Source organism: Pipistrellus kuhlii, unplaced genomic scaffold, assembly GCF_014108245.1.
Source record: "Pipistrellus kuhlii isolate mPipKuh1 unplaced genomic scaffold, mPipKuh1.p scaffold_m20_p_114, whole genome shotgun sequence".
NCBI lineage: Eukaryota > Metazoa > Chordata > Mammalia > Chiroptera > Vespertilionidae > Pipistrellus > Pipistrellus kuhlii.
In genome coordinates, this window is record NW_023425421.1 from 309,535 (window position 1) to 328,685 (window position 19,151).

At 55.1% G+C, this 19,151-nt stretch overlaps 1 protein-coding gene across 1 annotated transcript; it reads right to left on the bottom strand.

Annotated features, from left to right (window-relative positions):
* Positions 1-5,830: 5,830 nt before the first annotated feature.
* Positions 5,831-17,600, bottom strand: CABP5 (calcium binding protein 5). The gene is made up of 6 exons (XM_045579789.1): positions 17,436-17,600; positions 14,456-14,486; positions 12,798-12,941; positions 11,758-11,867; positions 7,515-7,692; positions 5,831-5,856 (listed from the first exon to the last, which is right to left on the bottom strand). The coding sequence occupies exons 1-6, from the start codon at positions 17,496-17,498 to the stop codon at positions 5,831-5,833; spliced, it is 552 nt and encodes a 183-aa protein (XP_045435745.1). The 5' UTR covers positions 17,499-17,600.
* Between the last annotated feature and the right edge of the window lie 1,551 nt (positions 17,601-19,151).

The window sequence follows — 19,151 nt, forward strand, 5'->3', positions numbered from 1 at the left end:
CCAGGTTTAATTCTGGTCAAGAACATGTACATTGGTTGCAGGCACATCCCTGGTAGGGAGTGTGTAGGAGGCAGCTGGTTGATGTTTCTCTCTCATTGATGTTTCTGGCTCTCTGTTCCTCTCCCTTCCTTTCTGTAAAAAATCAATAAAGTGTATATATATATATATATATATATATATATATATATACACATATATATATATATATATATATATATAACCCACCAGAGCCAGGCAGACCCAAGATAAAACTGAAATGGCAAAGCCGACCAAAGAATAATCCCAAACTGCACTCCACTCTCATTTGGATGCCTCTGCATATTAAAAACACACCCGGAGAGCTGATGAATATTCTCCCGAAACCCTTCTCTAAGATTCTCACCTGCAGGAGGGAGATAAAAGCCTTAAGATAGGAGATATCGGTGTGGGCTCCCTCTAGGACCGAGGTCCTCAACCTTCCTCATGCCGTGACCCTTTCATACAGCTCCTCATGTTGTGGTGACCCCCAGCCATAGCATCACTTTCATTGCTACTTCATAGCTGTAATTTTGCCACTGTTACAAATCATAATGTAAACATCTGTGCTTTCCGATGGTCTTAGGTGACCCTGCTAGCAGTTCTCAACACACGGGTCGCCTGAAACCATCGAAAAACACAGATATTTACATTACGATTCATTAACAGCAGCAGAATTACACCTATGAAGTAGCAACGAAAGTAATTTGATGGTCGGGGCTCACCACCACATGAGGAACTGTGTGAAAGGGTGGTGGAATTAGGAAGGTTGAGAACCACTGATGCCCTGGCCCTTTCTGGGGCATGGACCTTTACTTCCTCCTAAGAACTCGAAGGGTCCCCATGAGACTTGCAACCAGGGGAGCAGTGGGCAGCGGCAGCTCGTCCCAAGTTTACCCCTCCCCCCCGTCCCGCTCAATCCTGTCTCCAAGGGCCCCTTTGCTCGGACTTCCCAGCGAGCTGACAGCCGCCGCCTAGAACTCCTGTAGCTCCTTCTGCCTAAGCCCTTCCTGTGCCGCTGTCCCCACTTTAATGAACACACTCTCACAGCCACCTGGACTCACGTTGTGAAATCTTTCCCGCACGAAGTCAGAAACCCACGCACTAAGGGCCGGCCTGAGGCAGGGCTGCTCTGGGCCCTAATCCTGTGTGGTGACACTCACATTTAATACTTAATCGCCACATACGGCTAGCGACTGCCAGAATGCAGGGCACAGATCAAGGACATTTCCATCATTGCCGAAAAGCCTATTTATTTGTGTAGCTCTAACATATACGGTAAGCTCCTTGCCCGAGCTGGTTTGGCTCAGTGGATAGATAGAGTGTCGGTCTGCAGACTGAAGAGTCCCAGGTTCGATTCAGGCCAAGGGCACAGGCCCGGGTTGTGGATTTGATCCCCAGTAGGGGAGCATGCAGGAGGCAGCCGTTTAAGGATTCTCTCTCATTATTGATGTTTCTAACTTTCTCTCTCCCTCTCCCTTCCTTTCTAAAACCAATTAAAATATATCTTAAAAAAAAAATAAAGCATTTGCTGAAACTGGTTTGGCTCAGTGGCCTACAGATTGAAAGGTCCCAGGTTCAATTCCGGGCAAGGGCATGTACCTTGGTTGCAGGTATATCCCCAGTGAGGAGTGTGCAGGAGGCAGCTGATTGATATTTCTCTCTCATCGACGTTTCTAACTCTCTATTCCTCTCCTTTCCTCTCTGTAAAAAAAAAAAAAAAAAAAAAAAAAAAAATCAATAAAAATATATATATTTTAAAATAAAATTAAAAAAATAAAACATTAAAATAAAATAGAAGCTCCTTGCGGTCAAGTCCCTTATCAGTGCTCTACTTCCCTCACCTGACCATGCCAGGCACACAGTAGGGGCTCAGAAAATATGATACCGTCTGCGTGAGGGAGGGGCTGGGTGGGTGGGTGTAGAGATGGATGGGATGGAGCTGGGACAGGAGGCAGAAGTCAGCTTGGAAAGGCTCTGCTCTGAACCTTTCGAGATCCTTACAATGGCCTCGGAGAACGCACTCGCATGATGGAACCCCTGACCCACGCTGACCCCTTGCTGTTGGCGGCAGCAGGAATGGCACTGGATGTTAGACCCATGGGTCAGATCGGATTTTGGTTCCACAACCTCGGAACTTGAGTTCTGGCTGAGAAAGAATTCAGAGCCAAGATTTAACCCGTGAGCAAACATCAACTTAGAAAATCACAGAGGCTGCCCTGGCCGGCTTGGCTCAGTGGACAGCGCATCAGCCTGCGGATTGAAGGATCCCAGGTTTGATTCCGGTCAAGGGCACATGTCTGGATGTGGGTTCTATCCCCGATAGGGGGCGTGCAGGAGGCAGCCGATCAATGATTCTCTCTCATCATTGATGTTTCTAACACGCTCTCCTTCTCACTTCCTCTCTGAAATCAATAAAGAAATATATTAAAAGGAGGAAGGAAGGAAGGAAATAAGGAAGGAAGGAAGAAAGGAAGGAAGGGAGGAAGGAAGGAAGGAAGGAAGGAAGGAAGGAAGGAAGAAATGAAGGAAGAAAAGAGAATCACAGAGGTGGAAGAAATGTGTGGTGAAGCCATGGGCTCAGAAAACAAGTGACAGAGGCCAAAGAAGGGCGCTCCGAGCTGGGGAATGAAGAAGGTAATGGGAACAGGCCTGGGGGAGCCTGAGGGAGACAGGCAGCTGTGGGTGTGCTCCTGGGAGGGAGAGCACCATGGGTCCTGCGTCCAGAGGTGAAGGGGGGAGATTTGGGGGAGGTCCCAGGGGAAGAGCTCCATAGATTATCCAGCTGCTTTCCAGGTGTGTCCTCTCAGGGTTGGAGTCCCCTCTGTTTGACAGGCCAGTTCCAGGACAGGGGTCATCATGCAGTGCAGTTGGTCCTGAGAGTAGCCGTGGCCGTGTCATCCCTTGTCTGGTTTTGCTGCTTTTTTGGGCCTGGAGCTGAAATACAATGGAGGCCTGGATGTTGACTCCAGGGGGGAAAAGTTCAGGAGGTCCAAACCGCATGGCCAGCGATGTGCTAGGGGAGCACAGGTCACCCTGGGACAAGGCCCCCCCATCCTCCCACAGTTGTCTGTTGTTAGGCCTGTAGTGGAGCCCAGGCGAGTGAATGACCACTGGAGCCCAGACCAAATTAAAATTTAGGGAGCCTTTATTAGCCGGCCAGCCAACCAGTGACTGCTCTGCCTTTCTCCACGCAGGGAATCCAGAGAGCAGCCCCCACCCTTGGTGTAAATTCACTTTTAAGCCCATTAACCACATCCTGTTCTTGCAGAGCAAGCAACCCAAGACAAAACAGTTTTTCCTAAGCCACGTCAGGGTCATGCCATTGACGGCCATGTTGTTCACAGGGTCATCCTGTTCTTCAGAAAGCTGGCCGTGTTCTGTGAAAGAAGGCCTAAGAGCTGGGAAGGGGCCATGAGGCCCTATCTCAAGGCCTGGCCCGGTGTCAGCTCGGACAAGTCTATTTTTAAGCACGCTCAAAATCCCCACCCCCCAACAAGGCCCTGAGGGCTTTCCACCCCTGGACCATCGTCCCTGCTCCACCCATGTCTGTCTAAGTGCCTCCCACGCCTCCACCCACCCTCTCCCGCCCCCTGGCCTCCAGGCACATTCCTGCTCCAGGCCTTTGCAAGCACCCTGCACCCGTCCCCGATGCTCACAGTCACCCCCCCCCCCCCCGGGCCCTGGGCAATGACAGCTCCTCTGCCTTTCCCGAGCCCTCCAGCCCCTCTTCTGTTCCATCTCCCCCCCCCCCCCCCATCTCTCTCACCACCTTCTAACCGTCTCCGCACAGTTACATTGGCTCCTTTACTTGGTTCTGTGGCTGTCTCCTCCCATTACAGTGTACACTCCTGGGCTTTGGGGTGGGGGTTGGGGGGAGGGAAGAGGGGGAGGAGGACTTGGAACGAGCTTGCACATGACAAGCACTTCACGCATCGCTGTTGAGCAAACAAAGGTGGAAGGAGGGTGGAGGGAGGGGAAAGCGAGAGAAGGGTAGAAAGCGTAAAATGCCACGGTCTCCGGATGGAAAAGGACAAGGAGAGGCCTCAGGCATGGGTTAGCCCAGTGGTCGGCAAACCCATTAGTCCACAGAGCCAGAAACCAACAGGACGACGATTGAAATTTCTTTGGAGAGCCACATTTTTTAAACTTAAACTTCTGCTAACGCCACTTCTTCAAAATAGACCTGCCCAGACCGTGGTATTTTGTGGAAGAGCCACACACAAGGGGCCAAAGAGCCACATGTGGCTCTCGAGCTGCAGTTTGCCAACCATGGGGTCAGGAAATACATTATACTGATTCTACTTTAAAAAAAAACAAAAACCCACAGACTTTTAGTGTGTGTTTTAAAAATATATTTTTATTGATTTCAGAGAGGAAGGGAGAGGGGGAGAGAGAGGAACATCAATGATGAGAGAGAATCATGGAGCAGCTGCCTCCTGCACGTCTCCCACTGGGGATCCAGCTGGAAACCTGGGCAGGCGCCCTTGACCGGGAATCAAACCATGACCTCCTGGTTCCTAGGTCAGGGGTCCATCCCTGAGCCTCGCCTGCCGGACTGACTCCGCTTTTTAAACTTTTTAATTCTATGCAACAGGCTGTTGGAGCCGGCGGGCCGTTCTGCATATCTTCCTGCTGGATTTCAGATGTGAGCATGACAGGGAGGAAGGCGGGAGCTGCACTCTGCAGGGGGAGGGCTTCCTGCTGGCAGGGAGAGGGGGGAGGAGGGGGAGGAGAAGGAGGAGGAGGAGGAGGTTGAGGAGGAGGAGGAGGGGGAAGAAGAAGAAGAAAAAGAAGAAGCAGCAGCAGAAGAAGCAGAAGAAGCAGGAGAAGAAGAAGCAGAAGAAGGAGAAGGAGAAGAAGAAGAAGAAGAAGAAGAAGAAGAAGAAGAAGAAGCAGCAGCAGAAGAAGAAGAAGCAGAAGAAGAAGAAGAAGAAGAAGAAGAAGAAGAAGAAGAAGAAGAAGAAGAAGAAGAAGAAGAAGAAGAAGAAGAAGAAGACGAAGCAGCAGCAGCAGCAGCAGCCTCGGTTCTGGTTCTGCAGCCAGGACCTAGGTGTTGGGTTGGGGGGTTGGGAGGCTCTCCCTGCGCAGCCGGCAGAGGGCGTGGCGGAGGTGGGGCTCCGGCCAGGGCTCTGGGGAGCTGCTGTCCCCTGTCTCTCTCCAGGATGATGGCATTTCGCGGGAATTAACTCACTGGGATCCGCTTAGCCTAAACCCGAATGATCTGACCTGCGGTTTAATTCTGTGGCCTGAGTCCCTTTCCCACACCCCCCAAATGGAGGACCAGAGGGGGAGGGGGAGGGGGACGCAGGCCGAGGGGAAAGAACCACCTCCCACCCCATCTCCGCAGGCTCGGGCCGCCGGTGCTGGGCAGCTCCCTGTGGTCCAGGAACCAGGGAACCGGCGGAGGGCGGAGGAGGGGGAGGCAGGCCCGCGTGCTGGCCTCCGGGAGGAGGACAGACCGGTCTGCACAGGAGGAGGGAGAGGAGGCTGGGGAAGAGGCGGGCAGGGGGCAGGGGGCGGGGGGCCGGGAGGTGGGATTCCGTGGCGTCCAAAGGTGGGGTTCATCGCCGGGATTATTGGGAGCGGCAGCTGGACCCCAGGCCTGTTCCCATTCCCAGATTCCTCCTCTTCACCCCAGTTCTGGAGCTGTCCTTCCCCCATCCCCAGCCTCACCCTCACCCCCACCCCCACCCCAGGCCTCAGTCCAGTGCACAGCGCCCCTCCCTCCCCCCCGCCTCCCAGGGCATCCGGTCCCCATCCTCTGGCTGATCCCCGTCTGCAGGTGGGGGCGGCGGGCGCGCCCAGGGCCTCCTCAGCGGGACATCATCTTCACAAACTCTGCGAACAAAGTCCTGGTGAGGCGGCAGCACCTTTCTGAGCCCTTTCTGCGTGTCCTTGGGAAATCTTTTACCCTCCCCAAACCTGCCACCCCATCCTGAGGCCGGAGAAGGGCGGGGAGGAGCAGGGAGAAGCGGGGAGGCGCGGGGAGGAGGGGGAAGAGCAGGGAGGGGCGGGGAGGAGGGGGAAGAGCAGGGAGGGGCGGGGAGGGGCGGGGAGGAGGGGGGAGGCGGGGGGGGGGAAGGAGGAGGGAGGAGGGGGAGGCGCGGGGAGGAGCTGGGAGGAGGGGGAGGAGCGGGGAGGGTCAGGGAGGGGCGGGGAGGAGGAGGAAGAGCGGGGAGGCGGGGGGGGGGAAAGGAGGGAGGAGGAGGGGGTGAGGGGGAGGAGCGGGGAGGAGCGGGGAGGGGCGGGGAGGAGGAGGAAGAGCGGGGAGGCGGGGTGGGGGGAAAGGAGGGGGTGAGGGGGAGGAGCGGGGAGGGGCGGGGAGGGGCGGGGAGGAGTGGGGAGGAGGAGGAAGAGCGGGGAGGCGGGGGGGGGGGGGGGAAAGGAGGGGGTGAGGGGGAGGAGCGGGGAGGAGCTGGGAGGGGCGGGGAGGAGGAGGAAGAGCGGGGAGGCGGGGGGGGGGGGCGAAGGAGGGGGGAGGAGGGGGAGGCGCGGGGAGGGGCGGGGAGGGGCGGGGAGGAGGAGGAAGAGCGGGGAGGCGGGGAGGGGGGGAAGGAGGGGGGGGGGGGGAGGAGCGGGGAGGGGCGGGGAGGAGCAGGGAGGAGTGGGGAGGAGTGGGGAGGGGGAGGAAAGAGCGGGTGAGGCGGGGGGGGGGGGGAAAAGGAGGGAGGAGGAGGGGGTGAGGGGGAGGAGCGGGGAGGAGTGGGGAGGAGTGGGGAGGAGGAGGAAGAGCGGTGAGGCGGGGGGGGGGGGGAAAAGGAGGGAGGAGGAGGGGGTGAGGGGGAGGAGCGGGGAGGGGAGGGGAGGAGGGGGAAGAGCAGGAGGGCGGGGAGGGCTGGGGAGGAGGGGCGGGGAGAAGCAGGGAGGAGTGGGGAGGAGGGGGGGAGGAGCTGGGAGGGGCGGGGAGGAGGAGGAAGAGTGGGGAGGCGGGGCGGGGAGGAGTGGGGAGGAGGAGGGAGGAGGGGGAGGCGCGGGGAGGAGCTGGGAGGAGGGGGAGGAGCGGGGAGGGTCAGGGAGGGGCGGGGAGGAGGAGGAAGAGCGGGGAGGCGGGGTGGGGGGAAAGGAGGGGGTGAGGGGGAGGAGCGGGGAGGGGCGGGGAGGGGCGGGGAGGAGTGGGGAGGAGTGGGGAGGAGGAGGAAGAGCGGTGAGGCGGGGGGGGGGGGAAAGGGGGGAGGGGGGGGGGGGGAGGGGGGGGGGGGGGGAGGAGGGGGGCGGAGGAGGAAGAGCGGTGAGGCGGGGTGGGGGGAAAGGAGGGGGTGAGGGGGAGGAGCGGGGAGGAGCTGGGAGGAGGGGGAAGAGCGGGGAGGCGGGGGGGGGAAGGAGGAGGGAGGAGGGGGTGAGGGGGAGGAGCGGGGAGGAGCTGGGAGGGGCGGGGAGGAGGAGGAAGAGCGGGGAGGCGGGGGGGGGAAGGAGGAGGGAGGAGGGGGAGGCGCGGGGAGGGGCGGGGGGGAGGGGGAGGGGCGGCGAGGAGGGGTGGAGCGGAGGACTCGGGGAACCACGCAGGGAGCGATCGCCGGCAGCGTCACCTTCGAAGTCCACGGTGCCGTCCCCGTTCACGTCCGCCTCCCGCACCACCTGGGCCAGCTCCCGCGGGCTCAGCTCCTCGCCCAGCAGCCTCTGCAGCGCCCGCCGCAGCTCCGCCAGCGTGATGGCCCCGTCCCCGTTGGCGTCGAACTGAGGACGGGCAGGAGGGGACAGGGCAGGTGGCCTTCTGGATGGCCCGGGGCGAGGGCGCCCACCCCCTGCCTGTCACTTTTTAAAAAAATATATATTTTATTGATATTTTTACAGAGAGAAAAGGATAGAGAGTTAAAAACATCAATAAGAGAGAAACATCGATCAGCTGCCTCCTGCACACCTCCTACTGGGGATGCACCCGCAACCAAGGTACATGCCCTTGACCAGAATGGAACCTGGGACCCTTCAGTCCGCAGGCTGACGCTCTATCCACTGAGCCAAACCGGTTTCGGCTGCCTGTGACTTTTGATTCCCCCCAAACTCAACCACGACAGCCCCCTGCTGACCTCAAGCCTCACCCATACATAAAGCCGTCCGTCAACACCTGTTTTGTACGTTATATGTGTTGTAGGCTGTATGTGTACAACACAGTGTGCTAGAGAAAGTGGTATTAAAGAAATCATGCCCTGGCTGGTTTGGCTCAGTGGATAGACGTAGGGGTGTCGAACTCAATCAGAGAAGGGGCCAAAATCTAAAATCCAGCCTAAATCACGGGCCGAATGGTTTACTGAACAGTCATAAACTGTCATTGTGATGGAAACGCAGCTGAATGCAGTGATGACAGCGCGGTGCGGGCCACATTGCAAGGCCTGGCGGGACGGATTTGGCCCGCGGGCCTTGTGTTTGACACATGTGGGATAGAGCATCGGCGTGCGTACTGAAAGTTCCCAGGTTCAATTCCACATGCCTGGATTGCGGGTTCGATCCTCGGTAGGGGGCGTGCTGGAGGCAGCTAATCAATGATTCTCTCTCATCATTGATGTTTCTATTTCTATCTCTCATCCCTCTTCCCTCCTCTCTAAAGTCAATAAAAATATATTTTTAAAATAAAAATTTTTAGATATATTTCTTTATTGATTTCAGAGAGGAAGGGAGAAAGAGAGAGAGAAACATCAGTGATGAGAATCATTGATCAGCTGCCTCCTGCACGCCCCCTGCTGGCCAAGCTAAGAGCTGCTGCTCGTTGTCACTCAGGAGAATGTCACCTCCTGGAGGGCAGGTGACATCCGTCACTGCTCCGCCCTCAGCCTCCAGACGTGCCTTCCACACGGCGGCACTGGGTAATGTTTGCTGAATTAATTAATTGCCTCCAAGCCTGTCCACTGCAGGCCCTCCACCCATGTACCTGGGCTTCGTGTCCGCTCTCTGCCCACAGTGCCCTGGGAGCCAACCACCTCTCTCCGGCTCTGCTGACGCTAACCCAGTGCGGCCACAGTCACCTCTGGTCAGGTTTATGGCAACAGCCTTCTATGGGTCCTCCCGTTCCCATCGCAGCCCTACAGGGTCTGTGTCCACATACCAGCACTTCACATCACGTCCATTTAAAACCTAACCCGCCCCTAGCTGGTTTGGCTCAGCGGATAGAGCGTTGACCTGCGGACTGGAGGGTCCCAGGTTCAATTCCAGTCAAGGGCACATGAACTCGGGTTTCGGATTCAATCCCCAGGAGGGGGCGTTCAGGAGGCAGCAGATCAATGATTCTGTCTCATCATTGAAGTTTCCCTCTCTCTCTCTCCCTCTCTCCGTCTCCCTTCTTCTCTGAAATCAATTTTAAAAATATTTAAAAATAAAAAACATAAAAAAAATAAATAAAATATAAATCTGCCTTGGCCAATGTCGCCAAATGGTTAGAGTGTCGGTACTGTCATCACTGATGTTTCTATCTCTCCCTCCTTCTCTCTTCCTCTCTGAAATCAATAAAGAAATATATATTTTACAAAAGAATGGGTTGGTTGCAGGTTTGATTCCTGCCTTGGTCAGGGCGCATGCAGGAGGCAACCAATCGGTGTGTCTCTCTCTCACATGAAATGTTTCTCTCTCTCTCTCTTCCCTTTCCCTCCCTCCCACTCTCTCTTAAAATCAATGGGGGAAAATATTCTTAGGTGAGGATTAACAACAGCAACAAACACAGGGGTCGAACCCATAACCCTGGCTTGTTGGGACAACATTCCAACCAACTGAGCTACCCAGCCAGAGCCTGGCCTGTACCTAGATCTCACAAAATGTGCACCTACATGGGAGACTCACGGACCCACTACCTTGGTGTATCGGCATGCTGCCCTAACCAACGGAGGAGGGCCAGGAGTCATCTTAATCACAAATAAGAGGAGCCAGCCGCTCGTGGATATTGCGAATCTTACCCAAGACCCTGGAATCTCCAAGACCCATTAGGCCCCCTCGTCTGCTCGTGTGTAACGAGAAGACAGAATAAAAACATGTGAGGCCGCAGAAGCGATGCCCAGCTCGTGTGGTTCAATGCACGTGCTGCAGAGAAGAGATGCTTTACACATGAGATCCAGGCAGCATGGGGCTGGCTGAAGCGCACGCCCACCCCTGATTACATGCTGTCCTCGCTCGGAGCGCGTTCAGCCGTATGAGGCAAAGACAGAAGAGTATGGGGTTAGGGAGGAAAGACTGGAGCCAGGCCAGCGTGGGCCCGAAACCCCGAGAGGCCCACCTGCTCATGGTGGGGTTCAAGCTCCCGCTTCGTGGAAAGACCTGGAGCTGCAGCGTCCAGCAGAACTCCCGTGGCCCTGGGCCCGCTCTGTCCAGGCCAGCCGCCGCTGGCCAAGCGGCAATCGAGCCTTTGAAGCAAGTGTGACTGAGGGACCGAATTGTTAGTTTTTCTCATGTATTGACTAGAAATTGAATTTGTTTCAATTTATTTTTTTAAAAAACATTTCTTTATTGATTTCAGAGAGGAAGGGAGAGGGATAGAGAGATAGAAACATCAACGATGAGAGAGAATCGTTGATCGGCTGCCTCCTGCACGCCCCCTACTGGGGATCAAGCCCATAATCCCGGGCATGTGCCCTTGGCCAGAATCAAACCTGGGACACTTCAGTCTGCAGGCCAACGCTCTAGCCACTGAGCCACACCAGCCAGGGCAATTTGTTTCCATTTTATAAAGGAATGCTTGCGCCCTAGCTGGCTCAATCCCCAGTGCGGGGTGTGCAGGAGGCGGCTGATCAGTGGCTCTCTGTCACCATTGATGTTTCTATCTCCCTCTCCTTCCGTCTTCCTCTCTGAAACTGATTCATGTGTTTAAAAAGAATGCTTGGTTTAACTGATGGAACGCATCCGTACAGTGGTCAGCAAACCATGGCTCGGGAGCCCCATGGGGCTCTTTGGCCCCTTGAGTGTGGCCCCTCCACAAAATACCACGTGCGGGCGCACACGCACGGTGAGCGATGGAAACTGCGAGGCCCATGCGCAGAAGTCGGGTTTCGGCCCGGGCGGGCCTATTTTGAAGAAGTGGCGTTAGAACACTTAAGGGGCCAACGAGCCGATCACTGCCTTAGCACACCGTGGGTCCTAATGTGTCTCGGAGATCCCAGGATTGTGGGTGAGATCTGTCATATCCGTGAGCCTCAGGCTCCTCATATTTGTGAGTAAGGCGACTAGCGGCCCTGGCCAGGGAGCTCCGTTGGTGAGAGCATCGTCCCGATACAACAAGGTGGTGGGTTCAATCCCTGGTCAGGGCACATTCAAGAAGCAACCGATGAATGCATAAATAAATGGAACAGCAAATCCGTGTTTCTCTCTCTCCCCCTCCTCTCGCTCTCTCTAAAATAAATAAACAAGCCAAAAAAACGGTGTGGCTCAGTGGATAGAGCGCCGGCCTGCGGACTGAAAGGTCCCAGGTTCGATTCCGGTCAAGGGCATGTGCCTTGGTTGCGGGCACATCCCCAGTGGGGAGCGTGCAGGAGGCAGCTGAGCGATGATTCTCTCTCATTGATGTTTCTAGCTCTCTTCCTCTCTGTAAAAAAAAAAAAATCAATAAAATATGTTTTTTTCAAAAAAGATGTTTCTAACTCTATCCTTTTCCCTTCCTCTCTGTAAAAAAAAAAAATCAATAAAATATATTTAAAAAAATAAAAAATAAATCCCACCATAGCTAGAAAAACAGTTGGTTTGGGGAGGACTCTGTCCATGGCTAATGTCCAGTCATGGGCCTCTGGGTGAGCTTAGCCACCCCCGCATGGTGGCACCCTCACTCACTTCCTTGAAGGCGTCTCTCAGCTCCTGGAGGCCGATCATGCCCGCCGTCTCTGCCAGCAGCTTGGGGGCCATCAGCTCCACAAAGTCCTCAAAGGCAACCCGGCCGCCCCCTGGGGAGGGAGAGGCAGGCAGTGAGGTCCCCATGCCCGCCCCCCCCTGCCCGCTGTGCCCTTCCGTCTGTCCGAGCCATAGGCCCTCTCCGGTCGCTCTGCCCTCTGACCTCTCTCAGCCAACGCAAGCCCCCGGGACACTGATCCGAACAGGGTGGAGGGGTGTGGAGTGGGGGGCGGGAGGTGGGGAGCTGATCCGAACAGGGTGGAGGGGTGTGGAGTGGGGGGCAGGAGCGGGGGAGCTGACTATCCGTGGGGCCTGGAATAAACCTCCTCCTTGCTCCACATCTACGCCCCTCGTCGGTAGAAGGAGTGTGTGAGTTCAATGAGCACCAAAGTCTCTCCCAGATGTGAATGTTTCCAAGTCCTCAAATTCAACCCTGTTCACTCAGTAACCTGCCCAGAGGCAAACCCAGCTTCCCTCCCCAGATCAGCTCTACTTGCTGTCTGAAAAAAAATAAAGAAATAAACATCCTTTTTGCAACACTAAAAAATTTTTAAAAGCAGTTCCAATCTGGTGCTCCATTGATGAATCTTGGTGGTGTAGTAATAACTGAGATTGAATAAGCATTTGCTGGAAGCTAAGGCTTTACCTGCATTAGCATCTTTATCCCTCCCTTCGCACAGTCTCATAAAGTAAGGAGTGATATCATCTTCACTCAACAGACGGGGAAACTGAAGAAAAAAAATGTTGAGAGTCCCAGGCCTTACCTCCACTTTTCAAAATGGCCACATTAGTAACTAACAGCCTGGGACTCGAACCCAAATCTACCCCTAAGAGCCACCATTTTCACCACGTCAATGCTGCCTCCCTAAGAGCAGTCCCTCTGACCCTCTGACCCTCTCCAACTGCTCTCAGCCTCTCTCTCCTTCCCCGCTGCCCCCTGAGCCCTCCCCTCACCCGGGAGTCGCTCCCGTCCCCAGCCTCACGGTTCATGCGGATTTGCTGGTCCAGCTCGGCCAGCTCCATCTCCGTGGGCATGTAGCCCATGGTCCTCATGAGGTTTCCCAGGTCCTTAGAGGAGATGAACCCGTCTCGGTCCTTGTCGAACTCCAGAAACGCCTCCCGGAGCTCTGGAAGGGAAGAGGGGGGAACTTTGGAGGGACTCAAAGTCACCAGTGAGGCACAGACTAGAGACTCCTCAAAGGAGGACACCTTTTTATTTACCGTATTTTTCGGACCATAAGACGCACTTTTTCCCCCCCAGAAGTGGGGGGAAAAAGTCCCTGCGTCTTATGGTCCAAATATAGCCTACACATATACTTTAAAAAAAAAGTTTTTTTACTTGCCCGGCTCTGTGTGGTCTCTGTGTGCTTGCCCGGCTCTAAAATGGTTCTAAATGCTGCTGTTTACTCTACAGGGTTGATTACATGTGTTTATGACTGTGATGTTGGGTTTTAATGCACATAAAATATTTTAGACACTATTTGTTTCAGAATCTTTTTTTCTTCATTTCCCTTCTCTAAAAACTGGTGCGTCTTATGGTCCGGAGCGTCTTATGGTCCGAAAAATACGGTATTTACTTCTAATATATTTTATTGATTTTTCCACAGAGAGGAAGGAAGAGGGATAGAGAGCTAGAAACATCGACCAGCTGCCTCCTGCACACCCGCTACCAAGGTACATGCCCTTGACCGGAATCGAACCTGGGACCTCTCAGTCCTCAGGCCGGTGCTCTACCTACTGAGCCACACCGGTTTCGGAGAGAACATGTTTTTAAAAGCCAGTATTTTTCAAGAAGGAGTGATGCATGAGATGCGTTAGCAAGAGGCCACCAGACCGTGGCCAAGAAGTCCTCCCCGTCTTGGGCGAAGCTACGGGAGAGTTCAAAACCATCAAAAGAAGAACCAATGCCAGAGCCGGTTTGGCTCGGTGGATGGAGTGTCGGCCTGCAGACTGAAGGGTCCCAGGTTCGATTCCAGTCAAGGGCACCTGCCTGGTTGCAGGATCGATCCCAGTGGGGTGCGTGCAGGAGGCAGCCGATCAGAGGTTCTCATCATTGATGTTTCTATCTCTCCCTCTTCCTTCCTCTCTGAAATTAATAAAAATATTTTTTTTAAAAGAAGAACCAGTGCCAAAACCGGATTTGGCTCAGTGGACAGAGCGTTGGTCTGTGGACTGGGGGGGGGGGGGGGGGGGGGGGGAAGGGGATCCCAGGTTCAATTCCAGACAAGGGCACATGCCTGGTTGCAGGCTCCATCCCCAGTGGGGTGCATGCAGGAGGCAGCCAATGAATGGTTCTCTCTCAGCATTGATGTTTCTAACTCTCCCTCTCCCTTCCTCTCTGTAAAAAAATCAATAAAATATATTTAATTAAAAAAAGAAGAAGAAGAATCAATAATTTTGTATTTATTCTAAGACTCATGTGTCCCCCCTGGGTCTCTGAGACACCCGGGGATGGGTATGCCTTCTAAACAATTGGGGGGACCTCACCGCCATGAGAAAGGGCTCCACAAAATCACCGCTGAGTGGCAGGAGCGCAATGCGAACTTTTCGGGTGAGGGGACAGACACTGAACGGCACAAAAGGACAGAGAGCAGGCAAGGAGGTGGGTAGTGATGTGGGGCCGTTGGGGGGCAGGCGTTACCTTCAATCTCGTCTTGTCCGAGGAGTCGTTCCTGGAGGGGAAGCCAGGGAGATGGAGATGGGAGAGAGAGTCAGGGAGCCAGCATTATCAATTCTCCAAACAGGCGCCCACGTTCCCCCAAGCTATTCTCCCCGCCCCCTCTCTGTCTCTCCTCCCCTCCCCGCTCCCTCCACCCTTTCCTCTTCCTCCTCCTGCCCCCCGACTCCCAGTCCACAGTCATGGCCCTCCTCCTCACCCTTCTCCTTGCCTTTCTCCCATCCTTGAATCTTTTTTTTTTTTTAAACAATTTTTAAAATATATTTTATTGATTTTTTTTTACAGAGAGGAAGGAAGAGAGATAGAGAGCTAGAAACACTGACCAGCTGCCTCCTGCACACCCCCACCAGGGATGTGCCTCCAACCAAGAATCAAACCTGGGACCCTTCAGTCCACAAGCCAATGCTCTATCCACTGAGCCAAACCAGTTTTGGCCCATCCTTAAATCTTGATCTCTCTCCCTCCATCTTACCCAAAGAGACAGCCATGCCATTGTGCCGGCTGGGAGCTCAGAGGCCATCGAATCCAACCCCCTCCTTCTCCAGATGAAGAAGGTGAGCTTGGATAGAGCATTGGCCTGCAGACTGAAGGGTCCCAGGTTTGATCCCAGTCAAGGGCATGTACTTTGGTTGCGGGCACATCCCCAGTAAGGGGTGTGCGGGAGGCATCTGGTCGATGTTTCTCTCTCATCGATATTTCTAGCTCTCTCTCCCTCTCCCTTCCTCTCTGTAAGAAATCAGTAAAATATATATATTTTTAAAAAGGTGCGTCTCACAGTCACAGCGAGTGTGCTCTGATGGCTGACTCTGCCGGGCAGCTGCCACACTCGCTCCCTTTAACCCTCTGCACCGCTCTGCGAGGTCGGCCCAGAGACCATTCTCATCTCATTGACGGGGAAGCTGAGGGACAGAGGTCAGGGAGCCTGCCCCAGGTCACGCCACTCCGGCTGCAGCGCATGCTGAGAGGTGGACTCAGGGCTCCCGGCTCCCAGGTTGGAATTCTTTCCAGGCCAGAATTTCTGACTCTTTCTCCCGAGAGTTAGAATCACTTTGTGGGGGACCAGTGTCCAGGGGCGGCCAGGAGGGATGGCCAGTGCCTGCAGGACCGATTCCTAAAACCTGGAGGAATCCCCATTCCTTCCTGCTGCCACCCCTCCTGGGCATGCCTGCAGGGCCAGGCTTGGCTAGGAGGCCCTCCACCGGGAAACTCCTCCCCCCTCTAGTCTCTTTCACCCTTTTCCCCTTGTCCTTGAAGCCTTACCCCAGTCCCTCCTCCAGGTCCCCGCCCTCACTCTGTTGTTACTATTAGACTTGCTAACACATTGATGCATGGGCTGGGTCCCTCAGCCTGGCCTGCGCCCTCTCGCAGTCACTCTGGGGATGTCGGACTGCCAGTTTTGGGGCCAGGCCAACGGGGATTGGACCAAAACCGGCAGGCAGACACCCCCCGAGGGACTTCGTTATAGTGCATGAAGCGGCAGGTGGCCGGGAAAAAGCCCACGTCCGGCCCCACTGCGCCTGCTGCCTCCGCTCCGTGGCGGTGCCGTGGGGCGGGAGAGGCTCACATCACAGCTGCGCTTGCCAGCCGGCGTCTGGCTCCCCCACGGTCAGCTGAGTGGCACTCCCACTGTGGGAGCACACTGGCCACCAGGGGGAAGCTCCTGCACTGAGTGTCTGCCCCCTGGCGGTCAGTGTGCATCATAGCAACCGGTCGACCCAGTCGTTTGGTCATCCGCTCATCTAGTCACTTAGGCTTTTACAGACATAGACTAGTCACTTAGGCCTTTACATACATAGACTAGTCACTTTGGCTTTTACATACATAGACTAGTCACTTAGGCTTTTACATACATAGACTAGTCACTTAGGCTTTTACATACATAGACTAGTCACTTAGGCTTTTACATACATAGACTAGTCACTTAGGCCTTTATATACATAGACTAGTCACTTAGGCTTTTACATACATAGACTAGTCACTTAGGCCTTTATATACATAGACTAGTCACTTAGGCTTTTACATACATAGACTAGTCACTTAGGCTTTTACATACATAGACTAGTCACTTAGGCCTTTACATACATAGACTAGTCACTTTGGCTTTTACATACATAGACTAGTCACTTAGGCTTTTACATACATAGACTAGTCACTTAGGCTTTTACATACATAGACTAGTCACTTAGGCTTTTATCAATATATACATAGACTAGTCACTTAGGCCTTTACATACATAGACTAGTCACTTAGGCCTTTACATACATAGACTAGTCACTTAGGCTTTTACATACATAGACTAGTCACTTAGGCTTTTATATACATAGACTAGTCACTTAGGCTTTTACATACATAGACTAGTCACTTAGGCTTTTACATACATAGACTAGTCACTTAGGCTTTTATATACATAGACTAGTCACTTAGACTTTTATATATATATAGATTAGTCACTTAGGCTTTTATATCTATAGATCTAGAGCCTAACAAAAGGTGCCCATTGGAACAAACACACCCGGCCCTGCCACTCAGTGATTGCATAAGCTTAAAGCAAGTGACTCAGCCTCAGCCTCAGGCTCCTCATCTGTGAAATGGGAATGAAAGTATTACTGACCTCAGAAGCCATTCTGAGGACTCAGTGGCATCAGGGACGCAAAGCCCTTTGCACAGGGCTGGGCACACAGCAGTGATGAGTGCCAGCAAGCCTCCTCATCCACTGAGGGTATCCACAGGGAAAATGATTGTTGTCCTGATGCTGACATCTTCCCAGTTCCCCTTCCATTTTCCTCCCCCGCTTCCCCTCCCCTTTCATCCTCCCCCATTTCACTGGCCCTCATGTCCCCACTGCTCCCTGGAGCCTCCTCTCCTCAGCTCACGCTCCCCGCCTGCTCCCTGTTCCACGGCCCAGGCTGCCCCGCCCGCCATCCCCCCTGCGGCCCCGCCTCACCCGCTGCTTCTCTGCGATGCCTTTTCTCAGGAAGATGCAGGCGGGGCCCATGGGGAGCTGCATGGCGGGCCGCGCGGAGCTCACAGGCACCAGGCTCAGGGCGGCTCCCCTCCTCCCAGCCCCCTCGGTGGCTCGGCCTCCGTGTCTTCTCTGTCACTTCTCGGCCTCTCCCAGCCTCTCCCGGTGCCCGGGTCCGGGAGCTGTGGCAGCTGGGGCGGAAGTCTCCTCTGGGCGGGGAAGGATCAGAGTGCCCCTGCCTCCCTCCCCATCTGGCTCGGGGGAGACGGAGGCACAGCTGGTCTCGGGCTCTGACCTTTTATCCGGGAATGGAATTAGAGTTTAGAAAGGTGGGGATTAGAGCAGAGGGCACCCGTTCATTAGGTGTCTCAGCGAGGGTGGCGTCCCGCCCAGCCTGGCCCCCCCTGGCCTCCGGGCGTGTGCGGACGGAGAGGACTTCGCCCAGCGGTGGGTGACCTTGCACAGCTTGCTGGGTGCCCCGCCCTGGGCCAAGGGCGTTGAGTCCCTGGTGCCATTGGATCCTCAGAACGGCTCCTGAGGCCGGTCACACGTCCCCATTTTACAGATGGGGAGACGGAGGCTGAGTCACGGAGTCACTTGCTTTAGGCGTATGCAATCGGTAAGGGGCAGGGCCGGGTCTGCTGGAGTCCAACGGGCATCCTCTGTCACCCCCGAGGAGCTTCTGTGTGAGTCTGGAACGGGCCCCGGCCAGCAGGGAGGAGGCGTGACAGTGGTGAAGAGGTTGCTGTTTGCCAAAACCGGTGTGGCTCAGTGGATAGAGCGTCGGCCTGCAGACTGAAGGGTCCCAGGTTCGATTCCGGTCGGGGGCATGTGCCTTGGTTGTGGGCACGTCCCCGGTGAGTGGGGGGGAGGAGTGTCAGGAGAGAGTTTATCAATGTTTCTCTTTCATGGATGTTTCTAACTCTATCCCTCTCTTCCTCTCGGTAAAAAGTCAATAAAATATACTTTGGGGAAAGAAAAAAAAAAAAAGAGGTTGGTGTTTGCTCTTCCCATGCTCATGTCCTCGCTTCCTTTCTGAATAACGTGGGAATTGGGGTGGGGGGTGGGGGAGAATGGAGAAGGCGGGCATCTAGCTGGTGCAGGGGTCACGGTGCGATGTCATGGGATCGGAGCCCGAGGCCAGGAGGGTCGAGAGAGAAGTGGGGGCCACCCCTGTGGGGAGCCAGAGGTCAAACAGGGTCTGGAACAGGGGTCCTCAAACTTTTTAAAGTGGGGGCCAGATCACGGTCCCTCAGAGAGCTGGAGGGCCGGACTATATGAACTACTAATTCCTACTGTAACACCTCAGCTGCGCTCACTGCCCAAAAAACCTGGCGGGCCGGATCAGACTCCTCTGCGGGCCGCATGTGGCCCGCAGGCCGTAGTTTGAAGACGCCTGCTCTGGAGTGAGGGCGGTGTCCGGCAGAGGGGCAGCCGGCCTGAGGGGCTGGGCCTGGGAAGGGGAGGGTGGGCCTGCAGGAGCAGCCTGCGTGGGAACCGGAGCCTGGGCCCTCCGAGGAGGAAATCTATCTATGCAGGTGTCATCGCCCGCCCCGGGGGTGTGTCCTGGGAAGTCCACTCGTGGGGGGCATGGTGCCGGCTGCTGCAGCCAGATCAGCGTGAGAAAGGTGTCCCCACAGAAGGGGGACAGGAGCCCGGTCACACGTGTGGATTCCGTGAAGGCTAACGGAGGCCCGG